This window comes from Muntiacus reevesi, chromosome X (genome assembly GCF_963930625.1).
Source record: "Muntiacus reevesi chromosome X, mMunRee1.1, whole genome shotgun sequence".
Lineage (NCBI taxonomy): Eukaryota > Metazoa > Chordata > Mammalia > Artiodactyla > Cervidae > Muntiacus > Muntiacus reevesi.
Window position 1 is genome coordinate 138,955,243 of NC_089271.1, and position 12,369 is coordinate 138,967,611.

A 12,369-nucleotide genomic window follows, 5' to 3' on the forward strand; every position below is an offset into this window, starting at 1 on the left:
ACACAGATAAGGTATATAAACTCGAACCCAAAACAACAAAGTAAATGGCAATGGGACCATATCTATTAATAATTACCTTAAATGTAAATGGACTGAATGCCCCAACCAAAAGATAAGGACTGGCTGAATGGATACAGAAACAAGACCCCTATATATGCTGTCTACAAGAGACCCACTTCAAAACAAGGGACACATACAGACTGAAAGTGAATGGATGGGAAAAGATATTTCACGCAAATGGAGACCAAAAGAAAGTAGCAATATCAGATAAAATAGACTTTGAAATAAAGGCCATGGAAAGAGACAAAGAAGGACACTACATAATGATCAAAGGATTAATCCAAGAAGAAGATATAACAATTATAAATATATATGCACCCATCATAGGAGCACCAAAATATGTAAGACAAATGCTAACAAGTATGAAAAGGAAAATTAACAGTAACACAGTAATGGTGGGAGATTTTATACCCCACTCACACCTATGGATAGATCACTAAACACAAAATTAGCAAGGAAACACAAACTTTAAATGATACAATGGACCAGTTAGACCTAATTGATATCTATAGGACATTTCACACCAAAACATCAATTTCACCTTTTTCTCAAGTGCACACGGAACCTTCTCCAGGATAGATCACATCCTGGGCCATAAATCTAGCCTTAGCAAATTTAAAAAAATTGAAATCATTCCAAGCATCTTTGCTGATCACAATGCAGTAAGATTAGATGCCAACTACAGGAAAAAAAAAAACTGTTAAAAATACAAACATACGGAGGCTAAACAACATGCTTCTGAATAACCAAAAAATCACATAAGAAATCAAAAAAGAAATCAAAACATGCATAGAAACGAATGAAAATGAAAGCACAACAACCCAAAACTTACGGGATTCAGTAAAAGCAATGCTAAGGGGAAGGTTCATAGCAATACAAGCTTAACTCAAGAAACAAGAGAAAAATCAAATAAAAAACCTAACTCTACGCCTAAAGCAACTAGAAAAAGAAGAAACGAAGAACCCCAGGGTTAGTAGAAGGAAAGAAACCAAAAAATTGGGGCAGAAATAAATAAAAAAGAAAAAAATCAACATAGCAAAAATCAACAAAACTAAAAGCTGGTTCTTTGAGATGATAGGCAAAATAGACAAACCATTAGCCAGACTCAACAAGAAACAAAGGGAGAAGAATCAAATCAACAAAATTCGAAATGAAAATGGAGAAATCACAACAGACAACAGAGAAATAAAAAAAAGATCATAAGAGACTACTATCAGCAACTATATGCCAATAAAATGTACAACTTGGAAGAAATAGACAAATTCTTACAAAAGTATAACTTTCCAAAACTGAACCAGGAAGAAACGGAAAATCTTAACAGACCTGTCACAAGCACAGAAATCTAAACTGTGATCAGAAATTTTCCAGCAAACAAAAGCCCTGGACCAGACGGCTTCATAGGTGAATTCTACAAAAAATTTACAGAAGAGCTAACACATATCTTACTCAAACTATTCCAGAAAACGGCAGAGGAAGGTAAACTGCCAAACTCATTCTATGAAGCCACCATCACCCTAATACCAAAACCAGACAAAGATGCCACAAAAAAAGAAAACCACAGGCTAATGTCACTGATAGATGCAAAAATCCTTAACAAAATTGTAGTAATCAGAATCCAACAACATATTAAAAAGATCATACATCATGACCAAGTGGGCTTTATCCCAGGGATGCAAGGATTCTTCAATATTTGCAAATCAATGTGATACACCACATTAACAAATTGAAAGATAAAAACCATATGATTATCTCAATAGATGGAGAGAAAGCCTTTGACAAAATTCAATATCCATTTATGATAAAAACCCTCCAGAAAGCAGGCATTAGAAAGAACATATCTCAACATAATGAAAGCTATATATGATAAACCCACAGCAAACTGTATCCTCAATGGTGAAAAACTGAAATCATTTTCCCTAAAGTCAGGAACAAGACAAGGTACCCATTCTCACCACTACCATTCAACAGTTTTGGAAGGTTTAGCCACAGCAAACAGAGAAGAAAAAGAAATAAAAGGAATCCAGACTGGAAAAGTAAAACTCTCACTGTTTGCAGATGACGTGATCCTCTACATAGAAAACCCCAAAGACTCCACCAGAAAATTACTAGAGCTAATCAATGAATATAGTAAAGTTGCAGGATATAAAATTAACACACAGAAATCCCTTGCATTCCTATACACTAACAATGAGAAAACAGAAAGAGAAATCAAGGAAACAATTACATTCACTATTACAACAAAAAGAATAAAATACTTAGGAATAAATCTACCTAAAGAAATAAAAGACCTATATATAGAAAACTATAAAACGCTGATGAAAGAAATCAAAGATGACACAAATAGATGGAGAAATATACCATGTTTATGATTTGGAAGAATCAGTATAGTGAAAATGAGTATACTATCCAAAGCAATCTATACATTCAATGCAATCCCTATCAACCTACCAATAGTATTTTTCACAGAACTAGAACAAATAATTTCACAATTTGTATGGAAATACAAAAACCCTCAAATTGCCAAAGCAATCTTGAGAAAGAAGAATGGAATTGGAGGAATCAACCTGCTTGACTTTAGATTATACTACAAAGCTACAGTCATCAAGACAGTATGGTACTGGCACAAAGACAGAAATATAGATCAATGGAACAAAATAGAAAGCCCAGAAACAAATCCACTCACCTGTGGACAGCTTATCTTTGACAAAGGAGGCAAGAATATACAATGGAGAAAAGACAATCTCTTTAACAAGTGGTGCTGGGAGAACTGGTCAACCACTTGTAAAAGAATTAAACTAGAGCACTTTCGAACACCATACATAAAAATAAACTCACTCTAAATGGATTAAAGATCTAAATGTAAGACCAGAAACTATAAAACTCCTAGAGGAGAACATAGGCAAAACACTCTGACATAAATCACAGCAGGATCCTCTATGACCCACCTCCTAAAGTAATGGAAATAAAAGCAAAAATAAACAAATGGGACCTAATTAAACTTAAAAGCTTTTGCACAATGAAGGAAACTATAAGCAAGGAGAAGAGACAGCCTTCAGAATGAGAGAAAATAACAGCAAATGACAAAGAGTTAATCTCAAAAACATACAAGCAGCTCCTGCAGCTCAATTCCAGAAAAATAAATCACCCAATCAAATAATGGGCCAAAGAACTAAACAGACATTTCTCCAAAGAAGACATACAGATGGCTAAAAAGCACATGAAAAGATGCTCAACATCACTCATTATCAGAGAAATACAAATCAAAACCACAATGAGGTACCATCTCACAGCAGTCAGAATGGCTGCTATCAAAAAGTCTACAAGCAATAAATGCTGGAGAGGGTGAGGAGAAAAGGGAACCCTCTTACACTGTTGGTGGGAATGCAAACTAGTATAGCCCCTATGGAGAACAGGGTGGAGATTCCTTAAAAAACTGGAAATAGAACTGCCATACCACCCAGCAATCCCACTCCTGGGCATACACACTGAGGAAACCAGAATTGAAAGAGACACATGTACCCCCAAAGTTCATCACAGCACTGTTTATAATAGCCAGGACATGGAAGCAACCTAGATGTCCATCGGCAGATAAGAAAGCTGTGGTACATATACACCATGGAATATTACTCAGCTATTAAAAAGAATGCATTTGAATCAGTTCTAATGAGGTACATGAAACTGGAGCCTGTTATACAGAGTGAAGTAAGTCAGAAAGAAAAACATCAATACAGTATATTAACGCATATATATGGAATTTAGAAAGATGGTAACCATGACCCTATATGCAAGACAGCAAAAGAGACACAGATATAAAGAAGAAACTTTTGGACTCTGTGGAAGAAGGCAAGGGTGGGATGATTTGAGAGAACAGCATTGAAACATGTATATTACATCATATGTGAAACAGATCACAAGTCCAGGTTCAATGCATGAGACAGAGTGCTGAGGGCCAGTGTACTGGGATGACCCTGAGGGATGGGATGGGAAGAAGGTGAGAGGGGAGTTCAGGATGGGGAACACATGTACACCCATGGTTGATTCATATCAATGTATGCCAAAAACCACTATAGTACTGTAAAGTAATTAGCCTCCGATTAAAATACATTAATTAATTAAGAAAAAGATTCAACAACTAGCTGAAGAACAGGACAATGAGAAGTAAATCTAGATTAAAATTTCATAAGGCAATTAGTAGATTTAAAAAAGGAAAAACAGAAACACAACTTAAAGGAACATTCTCAAGAGAAAAGAATTAGATATGGTAGTATGCATTGCAATATTAATAACATTAAATAACATTTCAATTGACCCTGCCAGTTCATGCTATAAATTCATGGTTTTTGCCAACCAAAATACCAGGGGGAAAACATATTGAAACAATCAAATACCTGGTACTCTTTGCTGCCATGAAAATGCAAAAGAGAAAAACATCTCACTCATTTTAGCAATTTTAAATGCTAATTTTTATTTACTGCTAACTCTGCAAAGGACATCAATACTGTGCAGTAAAGCAATTACATAAATCCAATATTAAACAATAGCATATGGGATAAATCTAAAGCAGAGCACCATGTGCCATCAAAACTGATTAATATCATAGAATGCAACTCAGGTCAGACGATTCATAAGACACCTGAAGCGCTCTATCTTTTAATATTAAGTTAGTTACCCACAAGCAAATGCTCTTGGTTTTGCTTCATTTTTTAGAAAACTGTAGAAGGCTTTCCAATTTTGCATTGTTTAATATGATGTGTGACGTCTGAACCAAGGAAACAGTTCGTATGATTTATTCATTTTATCAATTGGTACCATCAGCTAATATAAAACTGACAAGCTGGCTAAAAGGAAAACAATGAAATGTGCTCAAATATGGGGTTAGTTGTACATTCATCTCAATTTCGTTATTCACAACCCAAAGAAATACTCCTTCATTTTAAAGTACTATTTTAAATCAAAAGATAAAATAATCTGAAAGACAGACACAATAGTAACCACTCTAACCACCCTAAATCACTTAAACACTAACATAAAACACTTTTTGAAGCCAAAATAGCAAGAAAGATGGCAGTGCAAGAATACTTCATACTGCTGAATCTTACATATTCTGAGGTACATAATGAGAAGCCGAGGGAGGGGCAGCAATATAGCCAAGTGGCCCAGGACTCATAGCACCATGAATCTGCGGAGAACCACCATACGCTGCACCAACTGGATGCCAGGGAGCAAAGTAGGGATAATCTGGCACAACAGGAAGGCAGGAATCAAAACCTGGCAAAGGTGGCTGACCATAGGGATCTGACATCACTGGATAATACACTGTTCCATGAGGGACAGATGCAGGGTCAGCATTTGGAAAAGTACCTGAAACAAAGCACACAGTACACTTCATATACAAAGATTCACTAAACATCAACGTAAATGGATGTTCTTGAGGTAAAAATGAAATTTAGCATTAACTCTAAGAAAATATCCTACAAAAAAAAAAAGAAAATATCCTACAATTCTAAGAGGAACACTTTAGATATGAACATTACTGACCAAAACAGGCTACTAAAATATAAAAATTTTCTAATTAAAAAAATTAAACATATATGTATATAAAATGTATCAAATGTACTCTACCTAGAGATAGCTATCTTTCTTGGATGAGTTAGGTATCAACAGACAAAATACACAAAGAAACATTCTCTAGAGTCATTTTTGTCAATTAAGTTCTTAAAAGAGTTGGTCACAATTATCAAATATTTTTTTCCGTATGACACATATCACCCAAATAACCATTTTGTATTATTTTAGCAATTAAAAACTCAAGTGTTTTTATAGTCTGGTCTATACTTGAAGGTAAAATTCTGAAAAGCATTCCAAAAATTTAACAGTCATCACTTGAATGTCATTAACATGCTAACATCATTTTAATTTTATAGCACTTCTACTGCATCAGTTTCAGTGGAAATAAACAGATGCTGTTCTGCCATTATAGTGACTATATAAATTTTTTTTAATGGATTCCTTTATTACTTGGGATAACTTCATTTTGTGAAATTAAGAGAGGCACTGTCTCATGTTTACTACAATAAAAATAGCTCTATAAAAGGTAAGTGGAACAAAAAGGCAGTAAAAGTTGATATTTTAATTTGTATTACCATGGAGCACATCATACCACCACATGAGGGATGAGATTTTATAGTCCTAATATTGTAAACTATAATATGCCTTCAAAAGCGAGGAGGGAAAGAAAATTCACATTCCTCACACATAACAGGATGAGTACACTTATACATATATATCAGACTTAGGGAGGTTAGGTAACTTAGTGGAAATCACATCCATCAAGTAGCAGTTGCTGGAATGGAAAGCAGATTTGGTTAGGTTAGTATACATTGTTCTACCTCCTGCTGATTCTAAGATGGGCAGTCCAAAGATCCTATTCTAAACCCTTCAAAATGTCTCCTCATCTATATTGTACTATAAACTGACAGAAAAAGCAAGCATCCTTATGGTCTGGCACAGAGGTCTCAAACTCTTTGGTCTCAGGATCCCTTCACATTCTTAAAAGTTGAGGACCTCAAATAGGTTTTCCTTATGTGGGTTATATTTATCAATATTTATCCCATTAGGAATTAAACTACGTTAAATATGTTATTTCACATAAAAATAAACCCATTATGTTAAACTCATTTTTCATAAATATCTGTATTATTCACTCCTCCAAAAAATTGTGAAACCAGTGGCACTGTTTTATACTTGTGTAATCTCTAATGTATGGCTTAACAGAAGACAGCTGGATTCTCATATCTGCTTCTGTATTTTATCTATTACAATATATCCACTTCAGTATTCTTGCCTGGAGAATCCCACGGACAGAGGAGCCTGGTGGACTATAGTCCATAGGGTCGCAAAAAGTCGGACATGACTGAAGCGGTTTAACACACATACACATTACAATATATTTAGTTGAAATATATGAAGAAAATCTGGCCTCATACAGATATGTAGCTGGAAAAGAGACAAGTCCTAATAATTAGCCTTTTCAGATAACTGTAGATATTCTTTGATACTACACCAAAACTAGGTAAGTGGTGATTTGAGAGGTCAATCGCAATGTGGACTATTCAAACTTTGTTAACATTAAAATCTATTGTTTTTTCATGCAGATATCTTTTACAAAATCATGCACAGATAAGACTATACACAGTAATTGGGAAAATACTATTTCACTAAGTTATACAGATCTCCCACATGTTGACACATTTCATTATACAATGTAAAAAACCGTATCATAAATAGCCCCCCTCATCATCTATTTTATTAAAAGAAACAATTATGTTCTAGAAGTTGTCAAGCTCATGGTTATTAGATAAAAATTAGAATTCTGGATAACTTATATTTGAAAGTTGGAATTTCTATCTTTGACAAAAAAAACATACTATCCATTGCCCTCCTTGAAGTGACAAGCTTAGCTGTTCATTTGAGAAAATGTCTGCCAGATCCCCAGTCTGAACAACCACAGTTTGTCTATCATTCTGTCAAGTAAAAACAGCATTCCATGAAAGTCAGCTAGTTTAGCTCAAAACTCAAGCTCACAAATCCTTTTCTTTTAAAGTCAATTATCATACTTAGAGATGTAGAGAGCTTTCTGAATACTTCCTATTTTGTCATATACAATATTAAATACAATTTTTCAAAGATTAAAAATTTAGTAAAATAAGAGCTTCTTCGATCAAGCACAAAACAAATAAAGCTGGCATTTTTATATCAAGCATGTGTGAAGATGCTGGATTACTAGCATAGCTTGGTGCCCCTGCTTTGATTTGTGCTTAGGTGTCAGCTATTCTACCCACACTGATTTTTGCACCCTTAATGAAAATCTAAAACAGCAAAAGAGACAAAATCCATGTATTACAATGAATACTTTTAGCCTCATGGAGCCCTTGAAAGAGTTCCAAGGGACCCCAAAAGGTTCATGTACCATGCTTTAAAAAATGCTGGTGTAGGATAAATGGATAACAAAGTCGTGGTACATATTACTCAGCCATAAAAAGGAATAGATTTGAGTTGGTTGTGAGGTGGATGAACCTAGAGCCTCTTATGCACAGTGAAGAAAGTCAGAAAGAGAAAAACAAATATAGTATATTAACGCACATATACGAAGCCTAAAAAATAGTACTGATGAACTATTCACAGAGAAGAAACGCAGATGTAGACGTAGAGAACAGACAGGTGGACACAGAGGGAGGAAGAAGAGGGTAGGACAAATTGAGAAAGTAGCATTGACATATACACACTATCATGTGTAAAACAGCTAGCTAGTGGGAAGCTGCTGTATAACATAGGGAGCTCAGCCTGGTGCTCGGTTGACAACCCAGAGGGGTGAAAGCTCAAGAGGGAGAAGACACGTATATAAAATTATGACTGATCCACAGTGATGTATGGTAGAGACCACCACAACATTGTAAAGCAATTATCCTCCAATTAAAAATATATATGGGTGGTTTAGTTGCTAAGTCGTGTCCGACTCTTGCAACCCCATGGACTATAGCCCACCAGGCTCCTCTGTCCATGGGCTTCTCCAGGCAAGAATATTGGAGTGGGTTGCCATTTACTTCTCAAAATATATATATATATATATATATATATATATATATACACACACACACACATATATATGTATGCAAAATTAAAAAATAAAGCTACTGATTAAATGAACCAAGTTTAGGAAAAGGTTTAAACTGAACTTCCTATTTCTACACTTTTGTTGCAATACACAGTTACATGGTTACGTAAAAAAAGAAGAAATGTTGGTCTATCTGAAGTCTGTTATTGTTACACACAATAAAATTCAATTGTCTTTCTTGTAGAAAATTTCTCACTACACGCTTACCATTTGCTGATACTTCTGTCTGTGTGCCATCTTGTCTCTCCACCTCACTGTATAACTGAGGAATGGTTTGATCTACTAGAGGTGGCGGCTCAGTATAGACTGGATAATTCTCTGCATGAAGCTGCTGCTGTTGCATCTGTGGCACATAGACCATGGAGTGCCAGTAGCTGTGGTGATAGCACTTGGGCAAGAAAGTAAAAAAAAAAAAAAAAAAAAAAACACTTTACTATTTCTTTTCTTAAAGTAGTACCATTGTTCACTGAGAAAAAAAAAAGCTAGGCCATGATTTTCAGGTGAGATAACAATGACTTTTGAAATAAATGACATGATATTTAGAAAATCTATTCTCTATAGCAACTTTAAGATCTTTCACAGCCTCTGTATTTCATATTTGGACCAGAAATTCTTTAAGGAAAGCACTCTAAGAAAATTAGAGATATACACAATGGTTTGTATACAAAGATATTTGTTATAGCATTATTTTTAAAGGCAAAAAAAATTAACAGCCTAAATATTCAATAAGAAACTAGAGTCCATTATGACACAGACATGATGGAATACAATACAGGCAATAAAAAAATCATGGCGTCTAATTGAAAAAAGTGCTCATATTGTTTAACTTAAAAAGTTTACAAAATTACATAGCATAGTCCACATTTTATGAAATAAGCTGTAAGGAAATATATCAAAATGTACATTGATTACACAAGTGATTTTAGTTTTCTTTACACATTAGTATTTTTCCATATGCTCCATAATGAATGCTATTACTTTTAATATGAGAAAATATTAAAGTATCTATTCTATATATGAATCTGCTTGCAATGCAGGAGATGTGGGTTCGATCTCTGTGTCAGGAAGATCCCCTGGAGAAGGAAATAGCACCCCACTCCAGAATTCTTGCCTGGGAAATCCCATGGGCAGAGGAGCCTAGCAGGCTACAGTCCATGGGGTCGCAAAAGAATATGACATGGCTTAGTGACTAAACGACAATAACAACAAAATGTAGGAGACTATACTGCACAACACAGGGAACATAGTCAATATTTTATAAATATTTATAAATGGAGCATAACCTTTAAAAATTGTGCATCACTATACTGTACATCCATAACATATAATATGGTACAGCAACTATACTTAAAAACACTAAAAATAAATAAATAATAAAACTGCCTCTGCTTTGTTTCCACATGTCACTGTAATAAACGTAACTGAAGGGGCAAGCATTTTATTTCTCCAATTCTTGAAACTGCGTTTAGGAAATACAGTTTCAAGAACAAAAATCCACTCCATTACCCTTAAATTATAAATGTGTGCCTATCGGGGAAGATAGTTTCTTACCTGATGTCAGAGATACCTTTCAGTGATATTAAGATATTTGTCAGTATTCCCTTTCTACAACTCAGGGAAATGGTAAAAATCAGTGTTTGGCAAGTATCTATGAACACAAGTGCTTTAAAAATAATACAGCTCTTTAAATGTCTTTGACTTAGTCTAATTACTTTTCACATAAAATACAAAAATAGCCACAAAAATGTTTTAAGTAAATCGGATAAATAATCCATTTGATACAGAAAAACATAGTGAACGGTTAGCATATGATGTTAAACATGGAGGCCAATATATTCTAAAGTTGTACCGCATAGAGACTACATTCACAACAATTTAACTATTTTATAAGAAAAGCTGAAGCACTAGGAGGTTAAAGTACAAAATTGGCCTGGGTCACCTTCAGAGATATAAAGACAGAAATAAACCTTTTAGGTCACTCAAAGTGTTCTTGAGTTTTAAGGTTTAAGAGTCTGATTATCAAAACAGCTTACATTTTTAAGATAGCTTTTTTTAAATCAAAGAAATTTTAACAGGACTCTTACCTGTAATCCCAGATTGAAATAGTACTGCAAAACTTTTGTATCTAAAATTAAATATTTAAATTTTAGTGACTAGATGACATAAAAAATTAAAACTTACCACTTAAAGAGCTCTTCTCCTCGACTATTAATGTGTATATACAACAAATGTAGTCTTCCCACATCAACACTACCCTCAATCCTACCTTATAGTAAATGACCGTTTACCTAACACTAAGATCATGTTCTAACCGAAGGTTTAATCAAAAATACATATTTTAATTATACTCTTAATATTAGGCAGATGTCACAGGAATACTACTATGCAAATACTTGGAAAGAATGTAATAAAGGTATTTTCTTGTCTCAAGACTAGAATTTTATTTTAATACAAATCTACTACAAAAGCAATCATACTGGTCTTTGGAGCTAATACACAGTACAAATTAATGATCTATGAATGCCAGGATCAGTGATGTCCACTAAGATAACCAGCACTGTTTAAAACAATCTACCTTGTTTTTATTTAACATGACAAACATACCACCACCACTAGAATTCCAAAAAGAGGAGACAATGAGCAAGGTAACTCAAATTATATCCTAGGGTGATAAAATTTCTCCAGACATAGAACTTAATTAAAAATTCCTACAAATAAACAAAAACTAGATGTATGAAAGAAGAAGGAATAACCTTAGCATTTCAATTATAGCTCTAAATGTATTTTCACTGATTGACCTGGAATTCACATATATTCTTATCAGTGTAACGAGTTTCACTAACAAACTCTCAGAAAGCCCCTCCTTCTTAAGTTGGGGACTCCCAATATATACAAATGTATTTACTGCTTCTTTAAAAGAATGAGCTTGTATTCTATTATGTGAGAGTACAGTATAAAAGCCTAATGCTCAAGCTGAAGAATATGAAGAGATAATAGCAGGAAGTAAATCCACAAATGGCATGGGATTCCACCTCTTGGTATTCACATACATTCACACAAAATTTGCATACAAAATACACACCAGTTATTCACAATAGCAAAAATGTGGTAACCCAAATGTCCATCAACTCATAGATAATAAAATAGAGTATCTATATATAATGGACTGTTACTCAGCTGAAAAAAAAAGAAGGAAATACTGACATATGTTACAACATGGATGAACACTGAAAACACTATGCCAAGTGAAAGAAGTAAGCCTACAAAAGACCACATACTATATGACTCCAGAATAGGCAGAACTGTATATCCAGAATAGGCAAATCTAGAGATGGAAAGTAGAACAGTAGCTGCCAGGGTCAGAGAGAATGAAGACTAACTGCTAATGGGTACAGGGTCTCTTTTGGGGTTATGAAAATGTTCTGGAATTAGATAGTGGTGATAGCTGCACAAATCTGTGGATATACTAAAAAGCACTGAATTATATATACTTTATATGGATGACTTGTATGGTGTAAGAATTATATCTCAAGCTGTTAAAAAATGGCAGGCAAGGACTAGAAGAACTCAAAAACATCACTTCAAAATGTAATCAGGGTGGGATCATGAAAATGATAGGATTTAAATAGGAAATT

At 34.2% G+C, this 12,369-nt stretch overlaps 1 protein-coding gene across 1 annotated transcript in view; it reads right to left on the reverse strand.

Moving 5' to 3' along the window:
- Positions 1-4,510: 4,510 nt before the first annotated feature.
- Positions 4,511-12,369, reverse strand: part of ALG13 (ALG13 UDP-N-acetylglucosaminyltransferase subunit) — a 74,918-nt gene continuing 67,059 nt past the window's right edge. Inside the window, 3 exon segments of the mRNA XM_065915303.1 lie at positions 4,511-5,421; positions 8,942-9,122; positions 10,819-10,859. Of these exon segments, the coding sequence (XP_065771375.1) occupies positions 5,156-5,421; positions 8,942-9,122; positions 10,819-10,859 (488 nt within the window). The 3' untranslated portion in view covers positions 4,511-5,155.